This window comes from Mustela lutreola, chromosome 1, assembly GCF_030435805.1.
Source record: "Mustela lutreola isolate mMusLut2 chromosome 1, mMusLut2.pri, whole genome shotgun sequence".
Lineage (NCBI taxonomy): Eukaryota > Metazoa > Chordata > Mammalia > Carnivora > Mustelidae > Mustela > Mustela lutreola.
In genome coordinates, this window is record NC_081290.1 from 108,585,829 (window position 1) to 108,606,998 (window position 21,170).

Here is a 21,170-nt window from a genome sequence, read left to right on the forward strand (position 1 = left end):
AAAGCTGTCTGGACACTGATGTTTGAAACAGTGAATTGGTCAGAATTAGAGACAGCAAGTGAGGCTTACAGTGGTATTTCTGGCTCCAGTACATCATTTCAAAATATGGATTATCACTCCAGCCCTCCTAGACTTCTACCTTGTTCATCCAGAAAGGAGTCAGTGTTTGTCCTATGCTTCAGGTTTCTTATCTCTCTGGAGGAAGTTAGAGCTGGTCAGTGCTATCCATTCTCCAAAAGGGCGACCATGTTTGATGGAGCCAGGCAGACAAGCTGTTGGGAAGTAGTATAACACTGATGTCCAGGACACCACACACATCACTCTTGAGTCAAATACTATTTTGCATTTTACAGAAGCAGTTGTGGTGTGTTAAGCATCACCTGGCTGAGGTTCCTTGGCCCATGACATCTTTGGCTTAGTTTCCGAGGTCAACTTGCTTTTGCTGTATGTAGCATGAGTGTCTTTACAGAATGCTTCTCCCAAGACCAATGCCGCCATGACACATGGCCCCTTCTAGGTTTTGATTCCTGTCTTTCTTCTCATAACACCACAATGAAGGTGCCAGTCCAGAGCCTTATGGAAACTGGAATTAGAGCTCGTTTTCAAGTTTGCAGGTACTGACAAGGTTCTGACTGTTGGTAATCTGTGGCTCATGTTCCACAGGGCTCTGACCTCCTATTAGAGAATCCATCCTGTTCTATAGAGTGTCAGAGGCTTACAGTGTATGTGTCTGAGCTCAGAAAGTGGCAGAAAGAGAGAAATATGGTGTTCAAAGTAATGGAAGACAAGACAACTCAATAGGATGTCCATATATTTATTTCATCACATATCATTTAAAATTTACAACCAGAGGTGGGCTAGCTAAACTTCCATTGCATGTGTGTATGTGTCTGTGTTTAATGGACAAATGAGCACCTGTGACCTGTTTTGAGTTTATCACTAGCAACACATACATCTTGTTTATTAATAGGTATTTGAAAACGTTTAACATGGCTCTTTTAACTTGTACAAATAAAGACAAACTTTTCTTGATTTCATATTTTAGAAGTCCAAATCCATCAGGTTCTTAAAGCAGTAGTAAATTCTCTTGGTCATTCTGGGTTTTGTACAGACTGTAGTCAAACAGACTAGAACTTCTACCACAAAACACTTGGATGAAAGAAAAACTAATGAACATATGAAAATGTCCCTTATAAAGGACAGTGTCCCACATTGCAGTCTCAAAGGGACACAGCACAAGTAAAATCAAATGGAGTTTTTGAAGTTCGTATTTCTAACTTGTACTGCTAAGTCCAATATCCTTGCAGGGCAGAAGGCAGAGGGCAAAATGGCGCTCTTCTAGCAACGTGACCATGTGGTCAGTGGAAAGATGATGCTGTGTTTGAATTCTGTGTGCCTTCTACCTCAGTGCTTCGTAAAACTAATGACAAAGAGATAAATATCCAACCTTGAAGCTGTGAAAAAAGTCTTTAGAAAGTCTTATTGCCTCCCCCAACTTCCCCTCAAAAAAAAAAAAAGGTCATTTCTTGTTTGTTTGTTTGTTTTGTCTTTGTTTTTGTCCCCGATTAGGCAAGATATTTGGTAGAAACAAGCATGTGTAAGGTCCTATAGAGGGCTTCAAAAACATTGACTGAAAAATCGTTGAAACAAAGTTGGGTTCTCCTGAGGGTACGTGTGTTTTGTTTTGTGTTTTACAGACAATTGTTTCTCCTTGGAATAACACTTTTACCACTGTACCAAATGGGATGGACAAAGGTACCAGAACACTAAGAATGCTGCTGGAAGTGTCTCATACATTGGCTCAAAATGACACTATCAGTACTACACGGAATTGGGCCCATATTTAATCATTTGAGGTTTTTCAGAGGTTTTTACAAAAATCTTAAATACAGGTAAATATGTAAACACTGTGCTCTCAGAGAGCAAGTATATAGGCATGTCACATCGTATCCCATCTCAGAAGACAGATCCAAGTGAAACCTTACCAATCAGTCTCAAAACCAACCGCCAGAACTACTCTCAGGCTCAGGGGCAAACACCACCTTGCACATGTCAGAGTTCTCTTGGTGGAGCGGGAATTCAGATCCCGCTATGAGGCTTTCTTTTCTTCTCCGAGAGACGTAACCTCTGCCTGTGGATAGCCTTTCATACTTGGTCTCAAATTGCCTGCATAATGACAGCAACAATAATAAAATTACACACATATTAAAGGGACCCCACACTCCTCTGAGCCAAGCTACTAAGCGTGTGTACTTGAAGCTTATGTTTCAAAGCAATTTAAGAAAGGACGGGAGTGCCAAAGACTACCAGCTTCCATTCCCATGAATGGGGTAACTGTTTTCTTCCCATTTCTTTCTACACCAGCAGATATATTTTGAATGCCTGGAATATGGGAGTCCTGACATATATTTTTCTAGAATGAAGGACCAAATTCCTCTCAGCTTTTTGGAGATGCTGTTAAGCTTTGCAGGCCTTGCTATGTCTCCCACCCCTCATTCCAGGAGCCCCACCTTGGGAGCACTCCCCTTTTGAGTAAGTGGCAAATCCAACTGGATGGAGGCTGAGAATGCAGACAGGCAAACATTTCTAGAGCTCTGGGCCAAGTGGAATGTGGAATGAAACCAGTTAGTCATGAGCCTGGCTTGGTGGTCACTGTATTTCGACCACTGGAAGGCTGATTTTTTTTTTTTAATTCATTAATGGAGATTTATTCTAAATATAAGCTAATATAAGACAACAGCTTTTATTCTGTAAAAATATAAGCTATTCATATTTGTACTGATATCATTTATACATTCCTCATATGAGTCATGAAATATCAGCACAATAAAGAAGGTGCTCAACTCTGGTCTTCTTATTGAAGGAGATGATATAAGATATGCTTGGTATTTTAAATATCCAATTGCCTTCATGGTTAATAATGTGTGTCGGGGAGACCTCTAGAACTACAGAAGAGTTGATGCTATCCAAAGCTTCTATTTCCATGTGATAGTATTGTTATAAACAACCGTTATAAGATTCAAAGGACACAGTGTAAATGAGAAGCTGTAGGGTAAAAGAGGTGATAGGAAGCTTCACGAACAATCAGGTATTTGGTATTTGAGACTCTAAGAGTTCTACCGAAAGCATTTTTTTTTTTTCAATTCCAAGTCCCAAACTCTCAAGTTTAACCCAAAACTTAAACAAGACCAAGTTCCTATTGTATGATTACCTAAGAATTATGAATTAATTTGGGCTCTTAAACCAGGGTAAATGATTGCCAAGTATTTTGTTTTGAATTTTTGGTCTAGGAGATAGTTGTGAAGTTAGCTGATAATAAGTACACGTTCGCTATTTTTGCTGAAACTACATGGCAACTCTTAGGGTAATTCAAATCCCTTTGTTACCTTGAAAAAATAATTTCTGGACAAGAATACAATATTATCCCCAGAATCAAATGAATTAGTCCTCATATTTTCTTGGTATCCTAGAAACTGATTTTTAAACCTTATTAATTATTCTCTTATTTATTTAAAGGAAATTTATGTTTCACTGTATTTTTACCATTTTCTTTCAATTTCTGAAACTAAATGCTCAAAACTGGGTGCATGTTCCTGGAGAACTGGAGACTTCCCAGGAACATTCCCCGAGCACTGCCTCTTACCTGAATGGGACTCCATCCTTGTCCATCTGCATGCAAACCAAGAACGGGTACTGAGAAAACTGCACCGTGGACACAAACTCGAGGCCTGCTTCTGTTTCTGCACTGATTTCCAGCCCAGCTTTCACAAAAGAGGAGTCAACGGTGATGCTGCCAACTATTGCCAGAGCCACCCTAAAGATTGAGGCCAAAAAAACCCCTGTTACTATCACATTTAATTGATCTGGAATCTGGACCAATAGCTCTAATTTCGCAGGGTCTGAACTCGCAACTGGAAGGAAACATATAAAGGACTACTGTAAGACCTAAATGCGCTCAGAGTTCTGCTAGCCATCAGGGCCTGGCTAGTCCCCTGGATGAGGCCTTGAAGGTCTGCCCTTCCCCTGCACCCGCCCAGATGTCAGAATGAAGGATCTAGCAGGCACTACTGTGTGATAGCAAGGGCCAAAGGGAAAATGTGCCTGGAACCTGATCCTTTCAAGTCAGAACCACCTGAGCTAGCTTAAAAAAAGTCTAAACTCACAAAGACAGCTGACGTTCAACAATTTTCTTGGTAACTATCTCTCTGTGGGCTTCTATGGAGCTATTTTGGTTCCATTTCATTACTTTCTCTAAAGGGTCTTCAGAGACATAAGTCTATAGTTGTCCAGATATTTGAAAGAAATGTTGTGTCACCAAAAACTATTCCTACAGTGAGGCACGTACAATGAATTGCTCCAGGAAGAACAAATATGGTGGGTTCCCCAGTAGTCGCCTAGAGAACTAGACAGGCAGGTTGGGTTGACAAGGGAACGTGGGTTGGATGACAATGGAGGGATAAACAATCCCAGTAGAAGGTTTACCTCTAGGATCACTCTAATTTAATTTAATTAGACTTTAAATGAAATTGTGTGAAATTATTCCCCCAATTAAATCAGAGCTCTATGCACAGGCTTTTCTGATAGAAGGATACTATCAAAGTTGGCTGTGAAAATTAAAGTCCCTGTTGCTGTTGTTGGTGTAAAAGTAGGTCAGAGGTGGTTTCATGCAAGTCCCTGAATCCCTTACCATATCTTCTAATATCTTACACTCAACAAAGGCTAAAGAGATATTTTTTAAATGAACAAATGAAAAATTAAAGATAGTTTGGCTACAGCATGGATACTGGTAAAGTCTTAGGGATACTGTGTCCTTTTTAAAAATCCAGATAATTTTGGGTGTGGATCTTGTTGATTTCTTTCAGCAAAAATTCAATTCCATTTAATTTGCGGGAACTTCTATCTAGAAAATAACTCAAAAAAGGGGAAAGAAGATAGATTCACTGAGAAGCCCTAAATTAAACTGCTTATCCCTCTGATGGCCTGTTTCATTTCTCTTCTTAGGTTCCTTTTAGTAACACTGTGGGTCACCTTTCACATTAAAATGTGCTGCCTTTTGATTTCTCAATTCCTTAAGTACAGTTTCATAGAAATCAAAACTTTAATTTTGCCACTCCTATTTCACTTCTGCCCCACTGTATTTTTAAATATCCAAAAAGGGAAAAATCAATTGCACTTCCATTTTCTTTTCTTCAATTCCACAACAAACAGAAGAATAATTCTCCTGATTATCACACTGGTTTAGAACCAGTGTCTTATTCTCAAAATCAAACACGTCCATTTGACTCAACATGTACATTAGAAAAACTAAAAGAGAAAACATAGGTTTTGAAAAGGCAGAGAGCTAAACAGTTCCAGAAGCATATCTCTGCAGTTCATTGAATAGAATATTATACATATGCTTACCGATTTTTCACCCGGGTTTTAGACTCCCGATACCACAGGCTAAACTCCATTGCACCTGAAATGTCAATAGCTATACCACCCTGGACATCCATATTGGCCTTTAGTCCAGATTGCAACTGAAGCTCCTAGAAGCAAAAATATTTAATAATAATAATAATAACAATACACAAATTTAGTCTACCCCTTCCCAAAGGTATGTTCAATCTCCTGCTATAGATAATGACATTTGAGTTGTGCTAAGGTTGGAGTCTTTCTTGAGGCTTGGAAACACATTATCCTAATCTTGATCCCTAGAAGCAGACTGTGCATTCGCTAAAGTATTTAGTCAATGTGTTTATCAGTATTTAGCCTTTAAGTCTTGCATTTTCTGAGGACATTAGCTGGGGTGATGTTGGCTGAAAATTTCTTCAGCTGGATTGCCATCACATTGCCTGCAGACAGTGTTGGAAAAGATAATGGCTCTGGAGAAAAAAAGGCTAAGTATCTTTAATTTTGATATCCCTCCACAGATCTTAGGTTCGTGGTAGCCAGCAGCACGACTAACTTCCTTATGTAACTGTCCTACTCAGACCAAACAAGACCTGATTTCCCTAACTAAAAATGCCACGATTTTGCTTTCTAGAAAGGATCATATTGATCTTTCTGAATTCTCTCCGCTTTCTGAAATAAGTGGCAAGAAATCTCAATCAAAGGCATTGGTTTACAACCAGGTATACCAAAAAGTCTCCTTGTGGCATGAAGCTACTTTCAGTCTAAAAGACACTTGGATGAAAGTGTGAGCTTCTTAATATAGAACTCAGGACACATTAGGAGAGAATCTTAAGAATACTTACAGCTACATTTAGTCTAGAACTAAATATGGTTGTAGTGGGATGCCAGGTTGTCTCATGCATCATAACTAATATTGAAGGAACACAAATTATCCTGAGAAAGCTAGAATAATTATGCCCAAATTTTAACCAATGCCTATGAACTACAGAATCAAGATTTCAGAGTTCTGCATTTGAATTATAACCATGATTGTTCCTAAAGCTCAGTCAATTAAGTGTCCAACTCTTCTTTTTTCAAAATATTTTTTTTAATTTATTTATTTGACACAGAGAGAGAGAGACAGAGTATAAGCAGGGGAGTGGCAGGTAGAACGAGAGGGAGAAGCAGACTCCCCGCCAAGCAGGAGCCCTGTTGTGGGGCTCAATCCCAGAACCTTGGGACCATGACCTGAGCTGAAGGCAGATGCCCAACTGACGGAGTCCCTCAGGTAACCGCAAGCCTCCGACTCTTTATTTCAGCTCAGATCATGATCTCAGGATCATGAGATTGAGCTCCATGGTCAGCATATAGCCTGCTTAAGATTTCCTCTCTCCCTCTCCCTCGGTCCCTCTACTCTCACCTGTGCTCACTCATACATGCACACACACTCTATCTTTCTCTCTCTCTTCCTCTCTAAAAAGAATAAAAGAAGAAGTATTTCTTTCTTTGGATCTTTTCCTTTCTTCCCTATTTGAAAACTATCATCTTGTTAGTCCATTCAATAAAAAAAAGTTCTTTGATGTGGACTTTGGTTTTCCCATTGGCCATATATTAGGTAGATGTCAAAACACACCAAATACCATGGAAAAGACTATTTCACAGCTTTGAGACAATGTGCCTTTTGTGAAGAGAGAGCATTTCCACTGCAGTCTGGGTTTTAAGGAGTGCCTTGACTTTCTGGGAAGATTCCATTTCTCTCATGCAAAGGGACCATGACAGAATTCTTAGATGTAGTCACAGAAGAATTTTTCTGAGCTCCCATCGAAGGTCTAAACATTGATCCCTGTAGAGGGACACACCACTCTTTCTTTGTGAAAGGGTCTCAATCACATAGTGCAGTGGTTCTCATTTTTAAGGGTACAAAGTAAGTGGAACTAACACTTTTGAGTAGCTACTGTGTCCCCAAAGCTCTACATTTGGTATGTCATTTAATTCCCATACTAATCTTCCATGGTCTACATTACATCTGAAGATTGAACAGGAAATCAGGCCTGGTAGCCACACATGGAGGCAGAATGAATACCCAGACTGTCTCTAGGGAGGATACTTTTCTATTACCACACATGGCTATCACACAATCATAACTCTCTTGTCTCCTGGTGTGCAAGAAATCATGTTCTGAGAAATATTGTAATAAAGATCATAGGCTTATGTCCTCATTTGACCCAGAATGCATATTTATTGAAATTATTGCCTATGAGCTACAAGAACAAGATACATTACATTTGTAGCTAGTGTGACCCCTTGATCTTGGACCTCTGGTCTCAGAGGTGTCTCTTAGAGTTCAAACACTGATATTTTGAAAAATTACCCCATTGCTTCCATTCAGGAAAATATGTTCTTTGCTGGCTAAAGAGGATCTCCCTATTAAGCTGACTTTATCAGACATCCTTCTCTGAAGAGTAATCCAATTAGCCGAAAAGAGACAGTGAGAATAAGCACAGAGTAATTCCATCTGCCCTGGAGGCTTTGACAGGCTATCCACTGCCAAAATTTCCTTCAATGTCAGCACTTGACCTAGAGTGGTATGTGCCTCTGAAGCTGGGATGGCATTACTGGATTGCTCTGCAGAACCTAGGAGCCTCAAACAGCTTATTTGTATAGTAACCCCTGATCTGCCAAGTACTCCAACAGGAAATACACAGACATTGGGTTATGTTTTAATAGCCACGGGATGATCTTTGGCTTAGAATGCACCTTATGTGCCCTCTCTTAACGAACAGAAGAACTTTACAAGATCATCTAGATCAGGAGTTGGCAAACTACGTCCTGCAGGCTAATCTGGCCCACTTGCTGTTTTTGTAAATACAATATTGTTGGAGCACTGCCACACTCGTTTGTTAATATATTGCTGAGGGCTGTTTTCACTCCAGGGTGGCAGAGCTGAGTAATTGCAATAGAGACCATATGGCCCACAAAGTCTAAAATATTTGCTTTCTACCCTTTACATAAGAAGTCTGCTGAGTCTGACTTCTAGATTATTGTGTTTTCATCAAGTTTTACAGTCCAATTCTGACCATCAGAGATTGTTGATGGGTAGCTGGGCACACACAGATGGGGCTGTACTGTCATGATTCCTGTGTCTTAAAATGTAGATCACTTCCTCAGCACTCTTATGCCTTCTTCAGAGATTTTATTCATTAAGAATCCATCTCCCTTTCGGAGCACCTGGGTGGCTCTGTTGGTTAAGCACCCAACTCTTGATTTCAGCTCAGGTCATGACCTCGGGGTTGTGAGATCAAGCCCCACATTGGGCTCCATGCTGTGCGTGGAGCCTGCTCAGGATTCCTTCCCTCTCCCTGTGGCCCACCCCCATGCCACATGCACACACATGCTCTCTCTCTCTCTCTCTCTCTCTCTCTCTCAAAAAATTCATCTCCTCAGAGTTAATACTGCAATAGATACACGCAATGCAAAATTCTGATATAATCTGAGAACTGTTTCTTTATATGTGACCTTGGGAATTAAGGAATAGACAGGTACTGCTGATTGTCCTTCTCTTCATTCATATTTACTACAACACAGACTAGTTTAGAGTGACAATGCACCCTTTGCAAAACTACACTTACCAGTTTTCCTTGCAGCTAAGGATATCCATAAGACACAGTTTTGACCAACAACAAAAGGGCTTAGGTTATTTTCTCCATAATTTCTTGTTTCTGTTAGCATCAGTATTTTCTCTTTTTTTTTCTTCTAGTTTTATTGAATTATATATGACATTACTGTACTCATGTTATATTGATTATTTTCTCTTTTGCCCCAACAGTGAGGAGGTGTTTTCATCAACTAACAAAGGTGAAAGAAAACCCTGCTTCCCTATAACAAAGAGGAAGCGGAGGAAGGGCAGCGATACCAATAGCGTGAGTGTTTAGAACGTGAACTCCTGGATAGGCTGAACCTTGTCCTGTATCCTCTGAGCACAGAGCACATTTCAAATATGCCTACAAAAAGGTTAGGGATTCAATAAATACTTGCAGAATGAACAGATTACCTGGGAATGATCTATCAGCAGAATGAGTCCCTTCACCACACTGACAGGGTCACCAGATGCTGACAGCATTTTGGACATCAAATCACTGTATCCATTGAAGAAAGTGACAGGTCTGAGCTGAACATCAAAGAGGATGGCTGACATGCCAGCGTAGGAGTCAAGGTTCTCCTCCCCCTCATCGGGAGTAGCTGCAATCAAGGCCTCCAGCCCTTGGGCTTCAATGACCACCTGGGGAAAAAAGGGAGAGAACAGTCCTGAAACCAGCTCCTTGCCTGCCCCGTAAGTGATGGTGAGGCTTCTGAGCTGTGGCTAGAACTTTCCTAAGGGTCAGAAATTCAGACATCTGCAGCAGCTAGGCAAACAACAACAACAACAAACTCCATGTCTGAACACAGGTTTTCTTCATTTAATGCTTACAACCATTTATCCTGTTTGTAGATGTCAAAAAAAAAAAAGTCAAATGGCAGAGGTAGAACTCAAACCCCTTCTGTCTGACTATAAAGGCCACGAGCTTTCCATTTTATGATAGCATCCTTGAGACTCCTAGTCCCTCTCCCTCCAGGACTGTCATACATAATGGGTCAGCTGTCTTGCAGAGCTCCTAAAAGGAGATGGAGAAATGTTGGGACAGTGGCTATAAGGCTGCTGCTATGAGAGGGAGTAGAGCACCCTAAGCCATGACTCACAACCTTCCTGTCCAACTTCTCTCTTAAGCTGAAAGAAAAGATGATAGAGGCTCGCATCAAGATCTCTCCCATACACAGGAATCATATATATTCTTGGTCCCCCATACCCACTGGGTGTTTGGCATTTCCGAGTGCATATCAGCAAACAGATGGTGATTCCTCAGGATGGAAGGACATAGTATTCTGACTAGAGTCTCATCAAAGGCTATAGTAATATAATAGGGATGAGAACTCAAGTTTGTGTGGCACTGGATCATTTTAATGCTTAAATGAGCTTATTGAGAAGGTTATACTTTGATCTACATAAAAACTAAAAAGAAAGTATATTTTATGATTAGGAAGCCTTTATAGATTGTAACCAAATTTTGGGTAAAACTAAAGACATGGAATTCAGCCAGTTGTCAAATGCCTACACTGTATTCTTTTTTCTTCTGGTAGTACTGAAAAATATAATGGACTCTTCAGAGTCAAAATTTTTATTATAGGGAGTCAATTTCTTCATAGAAATACCCAGAGAAGGAAAATATATTCCAGAGTTAGATACATGGAACATTAAGGACTATATCTATAAATAAAGATACAATATTTTAAAAAAACATAAGTGAAAAATATTAGCACAATTTCAATGTTGTGAATAGGTTTGCTTTGAAATAACAAACGGATGTTTGGCAAGTCCAGTAAATCAAATTACTTAGGTTTCAAGTTCATACTTGGAATTATAAACCATATAGCTTCCTGCAGATGATGGACTCGTGAGCAACTTAAAGCAGAAGCCACTGTTAACTTATGCATCCTATGGCGTTATCATTGGTATATATGTTATTTTACTTTGGACTAAGTTTTTATATACTTTATGAAGCAAAACTAATGGAAAATGAGTTACCTGGCTACTGTGAAGATTAGCTTTCCCAATGTACTGAAAGATGTTGAGGTTACTTCTCCTTAGGATGCCAGAACCAGAATAAAGAATGTCCAGGCTGTAAGTAGACGCCGAGTGGGGAGCACCTAATCACAACCACAAAAAAACAAACAAACAACAAAAACCCAAACCCCTGTAATTTAGCAACAGTTCCAGCAATACCAACTTGGGGAAGGAAAGAGAGGGAGAACCACTTTTTGGGTGACATACGTTCTATGTAGCCAGTGTAGGCAGAAGAGGACCCACTCTTGGAGAAACGGTCATAATTATGAGTAACCATTTCCTTCAGAACTCGACGGACCATTTTGCTGCAACAAAGAAAAGGAAAAAGCTGCACATTCTTTGTAATGGCTGCTTCCCAAGTCAGATTTGGAAAACAAAAACAAAAACAAATCCTCAGGGAAAAGAAGATGGGGCCTAGTGTTCCTCATGCCACTCCAAGACTGGGGAGGTGCCCGCCGGAGTGCCAGCGTTGGGATTAGGGCTTTCCCCTTCATTCCTCAGATATGTGGAATTTGGGTTGGTATCAAAATGACAGCAAGGCGAGGACACCCAGCTATGAATGGCTTCAGCCAACTGGTGGACACACCTCAGGAGTGGAAAACACATGTTGTATGAATCATCATGGTTCTCTTGTTAAGTACTATATACTTTCAAGGAAAGCTATACCAAACTGGGGGTGGGGTGGGGGATGGTGTGCCAATATATTTCTTTAAACATTTTCCTATGCTCTCTCACATTATCAGTGGCTGATGACATGCCACAGTTCATTTCGAGGAATTTTTTCTACTTACAGAGTTTTCAATTAAAGAGACATCTCAGTAAAACCCATAAATAAATGTTTATCTCCTCTAAAGTAAGTCTGAAATCTTACACCTATGCCTCTATCTTGTCTGCTGTCTAAGGAGTGTTGAGGTCTTCCAATCCTGATTACTTAATACTAATCATATCAGTAATAATAAAATTATGGCAATAATACAAAAAATATCAAAAGAATCAGCTAAAGAAATCTGGATCTAAATCTGAGGAAGAAAATTATTGAGGGGAGGGAACAGTATCCCTATAGGTCCCCCCCTACACTATCACTAAGTTATAAGGTATTATTAGCCTGGACAAGAAGGCATGAGGAGGTCATGATGGCTGTCTTAAAATATTCAAAGGGCCTGCACATGGATGAATGATTTGACCGGCTCTTCTCTGCTCTGCTCCAGGGATTGGGGCAAATAGGGCCAATAGGAAGCTTTCAGTTACACAAAGAAGTACTGGTGATAGTCTTTGAATAATGACATAAGTTCCCTCAGAGGAGGTGGGCCCCCTACCACTGGACTAGTGCAAGCAAAGACTGGACACCACCTGCCAGGAGACTAGATCCCATACCAGAGAGAGATACCAAGCAAAGTGGCCCTATAATGTTCTTTCCAACTCTAACCATTCTAGTCCCGAGAATCTGCCCTGCAGTGTTGCGACAGCTTCCTCACCTTTCCCTGGCTGCTCTCTACCCCAGTGCCTCCTCTTTTACTGTCCCCTGCATCATTAGGTTCACAAGACAAGGGCAGAAAACCCACCCAGGATCTCCTCCACAGAGTCTTATAAAAGCAAACAAAGAAACAGAAGTCAAACCCATTCCACTTGGCATACCTGGCTACAGACAGACTTTGCTTCTTCCTCCCTCGCTCACCTGCTCCTTCCTTATCTGTCCTGCTCTTTTCTCCCTTCTACTCACTCCTTCTGTACCCCTTTCTTTCGCTACCTTTAATTTTTTTTTCCTTTGTCTTTATCTATTTTCCAAACTCCCCCATAATCTGTTTTCCTTTTCAACTGGAAATGCTCAAGTTTTATCTTTCCTGGGGATCCTGCTGTGCAAGTAACTCAGGGAAAATGGAAATTTCTTTTCCAGCCCTCTCAGTTCAGTGAGGAATGGCAGAGAGCTCTGGGGAAGCCCCACTTTGAAGGGAGACATCAGTGAATTCGGAAGAAGAGACCTGAGAATTAGAAGGAAGATGAATCCAGTAAAAGTTACTGAGAATGATGAAGTCTGCTGATTCTCCTCCCCATACCTTGCATAGTCCCAAAACATGAGCCATGCCTGAAGCTTTTAACTTAAGTAGTAGATTCATTGATCTGTGATGGATGAGGCTTCAATGTTAGATCACCAACATTTGGAAAGTTAACATTAGAAATGACTTGGTAAGAACATGTATCACTTTGTTGCACTATTGATAAAAATAGTCCTATCAAAAATGTAGTTGGGTTTTAAAACATTACAAATGTTTGGCAATATATATTTACCAGACTGAACAGGAGACCTAAGTAAAATCATAGAGTTTAAAATCATAGTGCCAAAGTAAAGTTGTTTTATCTGGCCCACTAAATAGTTCTAGGAGGAAATTTGGCAAATTCTGGTTTTATATAACATAACCTAGCAAAAGGACCATACCATTATTATTAGCCACATGTGTACTACACCAATGTATAAATAAGCTTGAACAAATAAAATAAGTTGGCTTAAATAAACAGGGAAACAGATGCACTCCATCATACCTTGCAGGCATTTCAAAACGTAGGATGTCTTGAACAACAGCAAGCATGTATTTATTCATTTCTTTGGGAAGCTCCCCAATAGAGAGTAGAATGTTTTTTACTTCCATGTAGGATGGATTGTTGTTTAAAATGATAGTGGCTGCAGTAGTGCGTACAGTCTTTTCATGAACTTTACGATTCTGGTGGTATATCCTGTTCAAAGTCTTCTTCACCTGTTCAAAGATGTTCAAACTTAGTGCATATCTAGATTTTTGAAGTTGATATTGTGATAGGAAGAGTTAGTGCTCTTAAAAATAGTCACATTCTCTTTTATTTCCCAGGGTTCTTTGCGATTAGGTTGGGACCATAGTTCTAGCCAAAGGACCATGAACAGGACTGCTGCGGGTGACTTCTGGACTGAGACAGTTAAGAGCTTGTGTGTCTTCTCTCTCTCTTCTTACTACTATTGTAGTAAGCTCAGGGCCACATTTTCCCTTACCTTCATTAGGCATGGCATGAATGAGAACCTTTTCGTAAGCTGAGATTTTTGAAGCCCATTTGTTATTGCAGCATATCATGGCATTAGCTAACTAATATCAATTTTTAAAGATGGTACTAAGGAGCAATGGATCTAGTAACTGATATTTCCTTACAATGAAGTCCCTCAGGATATTTCCTTATCCTTTTTTAAAAAATTAATCAACTTCATTTTTTTAGGACACATTTAGGTTCACAACAAAACCAAGCTGGAAGTACAGAAAGTTTCTCTATACCCCTTGCTTCTTGTCTCCCCCTGCCAGTATACAAGCAACCTCCCCTTCCATTAGCATCCTGCTCCACGGTCGTACATTTGTTACAGTTCACAGATTTATACTGACACATCATTGTCACCCAAAGTCCACAAGTTACATTAGGGAACCCTTTTCTTAATAAAACATTAACACCAAAAAAAAAAAAAAAAAATCTGCCAAAATGCTGGCACTCTGTGGCAATAAATAAGGGCAACAAATGATTTTGTTCATTATCAGCACTGCCTAAAAATATGTGATATGAGCAGGGGAGGTTTTATATTAGGCATTTATAAATAGTTCTTTCAATTCCACCTTTCTCTGCTTTTTTCAATCTCCCTGAAATACTGACCTTGTTCTCAAGCAGAGAGGAGTTAAACAACTCACCTGAGCACAAACAACTGGGAAAAAATAGCCAGAATGTATAGTTCTGTCTGTCTCAAAAGCCCATGATGCTAGCTGTCATGCTTTGCAGCCTACCAACTTTGACCCAAAAGTGGTAGGAAGGTGCTCAGCAGCAAACTGGAAATATCATTCTCAGCAGGCAGCTCATCTTGAGGTTTAAAAACTTTTCTGTTCTAACCCAAGTTTAATTTAGACAGCTTCCTGAAAATGCAGCTATAGGAACCAACACAGGAATTCTTAAGCCAGGATATTTCAGTGTTGAAACATTTAACAGCATCTTAAAACTTACGGAAGTAAAGGTATTTCTGGAAAGAATTTGTTTCTTAAAATAAGAGGATGTGCTTCAATATTTATGCTTTAGGATATAGGACATTATCTATTCAAAATGTAAGGCTGCTTCAGAATAGCCTTAAATTCAATTTATGAGTTTTTTCTAAACAGGAAAGAGAGATCATTAGTTTGCAGAGGAAAAGAGACTGACTTCAGAGAACTTTGCATTTGACTCAAGTTTAGACAGGCTTCTTTTCCTTCTGTGAATGTTGCAAATACTCTCAGGGAATTTACCTCATCAGTTATGAAACGGACATCATATCTCTGGAGCGTGGTGGTGGCAAGGTGGCTGATGGGCCCTTCCCCTGCCTCTGCGTACTTCAGAAGGAGTGGGATGCCTTCCGGGAGCAGTGCATTCTTCAGAGACAGGAGGTACATCATGGTGTCCTCTTTTTTCTCTGCTCTTTCGAGTCCTCCCAGGATTAACTTCTTGGCTTCTACCACTGCCTAAAAAAATCACATACCACCTCAGACATATGTATAATCATATATGAAATAAGGCTTGGACAAGACTGGCTTCACTCTTGGGCCCAAGAAAACAACCCAAAGTGTTAGAAAATTTTGCACTGGTTGGCTGACCAAGACACACAATGAAAATGGACACATATACTTGATGAAGGTATTGTGTTTTTTTTTTAAAAATGCATATGCTAACATATTCTTATGAAGGAATGAGTACAATAATTGATATATCTACTTGTGAACACATTCTGAATGTATAAAGTCATTTTTGATTCCTTTGTGATTGGTTAGTCATAAAATTGCCTGTTCATTGTATTTCTAAAGCAGCAATTAGATGGCACCTAAGTGATGCCACGTACATTTTCTTAAGTAACAATTTGGTGAAAGTACTGAACTTGACCATAAGGTCTTGTTCTAAATGTTTAAAAAGTGCTCGTTTCCACTTGAATCCAAATTTGATTAATGCTACCATAACAGTTCAAAAAATATTTCTCAAATGACTTCTATGTGGCAAACACTTTTTTTGAAAAGCTAGGTACTTTTCTGGCCTCGGGGAAAAAAAGAATTGAGTATACGTTAATAATTTAATGAAAAGCAAATTACAAATGGAGACATCTAGATTCTGGTCTTTGCTATTACATATGTTTTAGGGGATTCAGTTTCATCTTTAAAGATTCTTAGGGTCTAATCCATCCATAGGGTTTGCAAATTCTGAAATTAGGCCGCAGGTACACAGACACACACACATACAATAGGGGAGAGAGAGAGAGTGGGAGATAGGGGTGGAGAAAGATATAAAAGGTCCCCAAATAGAAGGAAAGATACTAAATTTCATGTGTAATCAGAGAAATGTTATTTATTAACTATCAGATTGATTAAAAATTCAAAGGTTTGATAAATACTTTCCTATTGAGGCTATGGGGAAATAGGCATTCTCTTGCATTATTGGTAAAAGCATAAAATGGTACAATTCCTAAGGAAGATAATTGGCAAAAGCTAACATATCTGCATTTTGTTCCAGCAACCCTAGCCAACAATAAGAAAATATCTCCAATAATAAGAAAAAATGCCTACATGCATTTTCATGCAAGATCATTCATCTCAGCATGATTTTTAATCACAAAATAGTAGAAACCATCTCATGACCATATGCAGGAGATTCTCAATACACTGGTCCATAGACATAGTGGAAAACTAGGTAGTTATGAAAAAGAATGAGAAAGATCTCTGAGGACCAGTATGGGGTAATTTCCAGGGTATACTGTTAAGTGGAAAGAATAAGCTACAAAAGAGTGTATATAGAATGCTGTATTTTGTGAAAGAAAAAAAAGGAAAGCACGTGTGTACATCTACTTACTGTTGCAAAAGGAAACACAAGGAGAAACCAAAAACTAATGACAACAGGTACATGGAGGAGGCAGGCAAGAAAGGGTGATAAGGCTAAGAAAGGGAATGGGACACCTTTGAGAATGTTTTTAAAACGTAGTTTTGACTTTTGAACCATGTTAATACTTCATATATACAAAAAATAAAATTAAGTCAACAGGGATGGAAGATTGCCAAAATTGAATTCAAAGAGAAACAAACAAATAGAAGTATATATCAAATATAATTAATTAATTAAACATAATTAAACAGAAGAGAATAACAAAGACTTGATGCAAGAGACTTAGAATATAGAACTCTGACAGTACACATTTAGTGGGCTACATCCTAAAAACAAAAGAGCTGTGATGAAGTCTTACACTTTATTTAGTTTGACTTTTGTAGCAATACTAGTGTAGCAATTCCAAAACTATTTTGTGTGTGTTTTAGGTTTGAGTAAATGAATTTTAATATATTGATGTTCTTGAACACCAAAGTTCTCTCTGTAGGAGAAGGAAGATAAATGTATGGAATGGAAGGAGAGAAAGAAGCTTGTTACATTGGACTGGAATTAAAGATAACAGTATGAACTCACCAACTAATAAATATATATATATATGTACTTTGTCCATCGTAAGGGCCTACATGCAACTGTATTCACGCAGTAAGAACTAAAAGCATTTAGGGGTAAAATGCCAGATGTCTGCAACTCACTCTCACATAGTTGAATCAAAATAGAAAATAATTGAGATAAAACAATGAGATAATGGAAATATGCAAGATGTTAAAAACTGGCAAATTAGGTGAAGGAAACACAGATGTTCATGGAATCATGCTATTCTTCTTATTTTCTGTAGGTTTGAATCTTATCAAATACACATTTAAGGAAAAACGAAATTACAATGCAAGGAAGTCAAGACATAACAAAAAACTAATAAGAAAAAGAAATAGGGGACTTTGTACTCAGTGAGTAAACTTGACTAGCTGTCACTCCGACTGCCATGGGGTAAGCAAGAAATTTCATGCTAGTAAATGCTCAAAAACTTTAGCACTCGATAGGATGGCACGTACCTTTTGGGCAGTCAGAGCATTGTATGCCCAGTAAATAGCTTAAATTTTTGCTGAGAATACATCATTTTCTTTCTATTCATATGTCCTCAAACTAAGCTATAGGTAGATGAATATTCCACAGCAAAATGTTGAAACACAAACGTGAACATTTACAACAATCCCATCTGGTGGTTAATCATCTTCAAAGATGCATTTTTTAAAAAGTTCCCCCAAGATATTAACAAAATTGAATGACAGTGAAAGGGGATAGTCTTAAGCTCCCTACAAGATAACTTTAAAGATGTGATGAGAACTTGGCTATCCTGTTTTCAGCCAAACTTTACATTTAATCCTTTGTTCAGTTTCCTTCTTATTCTACATTCTACTCTCTCCCAAGGTTGCAGCCACTCTGTTCCTGGCCCGAACTCCTCTTCTGGGCTGCAGGTGGCTATGGCCATCTCTCTTTTGGACTTGGTGACCCAAGTCCAAAGTCTCTTTTCAAGTCTCTTTTCAACTTGGTGACCCAGAAGATTTCAAAATTAACATGGTGAAAACAAATTCATAGCTCTACCCACCTCCCAGTCCCAAACTAGGTTCTATAAACCGTGCTAGTACCACACCTAGTACCCTACCCTGGAACCTTACTAGTCATCCAGCTTCTTACCTCTCTCACACTCCCCACCTCCCATCAGTCGCTGAGTACTATTAAATCTACCTCCTAACTGACTCTTGAATCTGTCTCCTTCTCTCACCTTACTGCCACTGTGTGAACTTTACTAATTCTTGTCTTGTTGTTGCAAGTATTTCCAATCAGATCTCGCTGGCTCTAATCCAGTCAACAGCTGGTCCCTGCACTCTGAATCTTTCTAAATAAGAAAAAAAAAATCTGAGCATCTCATTCACCTGTCTAAAAACACACGATTCTCCCCTCTCTCTGCGGAGTGATGGCCGTTAGCCTCTCATTAATAAAGATCCAACTTATTTTCTCTCTTTCCTTCTTTCCTGTAGTTCTGCTCTCACCTATCTGCCCCACTAATATGAAAACTTTGTGCTCCAGCTCCACAGAATTTCTCACTGTTTTCAGGCATACCCAACTCATTTTTACTTCAGGCCTTTTCATGCATTGTTATATTTCTCCTAGAATTCCCTTTATTCCATACTATCGTGCCTTTACCTAAAAAGCTTTTCTAGACAAAGCTCAAATACTACTATTTTGGTGAAACCTTCCCTAGTACCCCCAAAAAGAAGAGTTTGCTATATATTCTGTATTCTCAGAGCATGTTGTTTATATTTCAATATTATTTTTTTGTTTCTATTTGATAAAAGGACTGGGAGTTCTCTGAGGAAGATAGAATATTCTATGCATCTTTATGTTAAGTGACTAATAATAATAAGCACAGAGTAGATGCTTATTAAATTCTGCTGAATGGATGTTTCATATATGAATTCTGTCTTCAGTCAAGATATTTGATATATGATTACTGAAGTAAATCAGCTATTCAAATAATTATAGAAATTGGAAAAAATATGTAAGAGGTCATAGTTCTTTGATGTCATAGAAGTAATACAAATTTAATCTCTGCCAGAACGCAACAGGCTGATGTTCAAACATTTTCAATGCCATTTCTTTTTTTAGTAATCTTTCTCGTACTTAATTTATATTCTAGCTTAGGTTGCCTCTTTTGGCACTATTTCAAGAATGTTCTCCCTATTATTTTTAAGAGCAAGCACTCAGCAAGGAAAATAATATAGTGGTGTCTTTTTTGAGAGAGAAGAAAAATGCTGACTAGAAGCTGACTGTATAATAAATGTGGACCAAAAAAGATTTTTTATATATTCAGCATCTTTAATCTATTTGCATTATAGAAAGATAGGCTGCTTTGGACATTAATCCATTTGGATTTTCTATATCTAGTTATGCTTACAAAGTAAGGTTTTGGTTTTCTATGAGAAAGATGTTAAAATTAATAGTCCACTCAGACAAATGGAGAAGCTTTGAGCAAATGAAATTAAAAACAAAATGTAAAATTTTGGATAATTAGAAGTAACTAAATTCCCTCCATCAAAACTCAAAACTGCACACCACACTTATTATAAAGCTCTCCTCAGGGCACTGCAGTCAGTCAGTTAAGGATCTGACTCTTTGTTTCTGCTCAGGTCATGATTTCAGGATTGTGAGATTGAGCCCTGCTTAGGGCTCCACGCTCAGTATGGAGTGTGCTTGGGATTCTCTCCCCCTCTCCCTTCGCCATTTCTGCTCATACTCTCCTTCCCTCTCTAAAATAAATAAATAAGCCTTTAAAAAGAAAAGTTCTCCTCAGGGGCCTGGGTGGCTCAGTGGGTTAAGCCTCTGCCTTCAGCTCAGGTCATGATCTCAGGGTCATGGAGCCTCGCTCGCATCAGGTTCTCTACTTGGCAGGGAGCCTGCTCCTCCCTCTCTACCTGCCTCTTTGCTTACTTGTGATCTCTCTCTCTCTTTCTCTCTGTCAAATAAATAAATAAAATCTTTTAAAAAAAGAAAAGAAAAGAAAACTTCTCCTTTAGGAGATAGCCCTAGAGTCTAATATGTTTCTGAGGAAAAGGACTATACCATACATGCCACTGAAAGCCACATATGTAGTGGGCACTCAATAAACATATGTTGGTGAGGGAGTATTAGACTATTTACTTTTTAGGAAGTATTTGTTGAACATTATCTATGCATCAGCTATTATTTTAAGCAAGTGGTATTAATAAGACAAAGATCCATTTTTGCATGGTGCTTACATTTCCGTGAGAGACAGAAATAAGCAATAAATGTCATGAATAAATGAACTGTAAAGTATGCTAGATGACAATAACTGCTATGAAATAGAGAAAGTGGAGTAGGGTAAGGGAGATTAGGAGTGCCGGTGATAGGCAGCCCAGTGAGTATGACATAGAAAGATATGGAACTGCACAACACATGGGACTGGATTTGCACTTACTTTGAGTTTGCAGCCTTCATTCTGACACAGCTTCCTGACGAGGGCCCCAGCGATGATCATAACAGTTTCTCTGATGTCATTGCTCCCAAAGGAACCTTTGAACTTACTCTATTAGCCAGAGTAATTGATAAACAGAGGTAAAATAGGTTATCAACACATTTAAGCATTTCCATGGGACATTTTTAGAAACATTTTTTTCAAGAAGCAAAGAAACCAACATCTAAGGAAAATGTTTTATGGTCCTTGATAGCAAAT

At 38.9% G+C, this 21,170-nt stretch overlaps 1 protein-coding gene across 1 annotated transcript in view; it reads right to left on the bottom strand.

Moving 5' to 3' along the window:
• Positions 1–798: 798 nt before the first annotated feature.
• The window catches only part of MTTP (microsomal triglyceride transfer protein), a 44,064-nt gene continuing 23,692 nt past the window's right edge, over positions 799–21,170 (bottom strand). The window contains exons 10-18 of the mRNA XM_059172394.1: positions 20,916–21,023; positions 15,307–15,519; positions 13,571–13,782; positions 11,240–11,337; positions 10,994–11,115; positions 9,425–9,652; positions 5,404–5,528; positions 3,644–3,814; positions 799–2,166 (exon numbers count right to left, since the gene is read on the bottom strand). Coding sequence (XP_059028377.1) covers positions 1,995–2,166; positions 3,644–3,814; positions 5,404–5,528; positions 9,425–9,652; positions 10,994–11,115; positions 11,240–11,337; positions 13,571–13,782; positions 15,307–15,519; positions 20,916–21,023 — 1,449 coding nt within the window. The 3' untranslated portion in view covers positions 799–1,994. The remainder of the gene's footprint in view (positions 2,167–3,643; positions 3,815–5,403; positions 5,529–9,424; positions 9,653–10,993; positions 11,116–11,239; positions 11,338–13,570; positions 13,783–15,306; positions 15,520–20,915; positions 21,024–21,170) is intronic.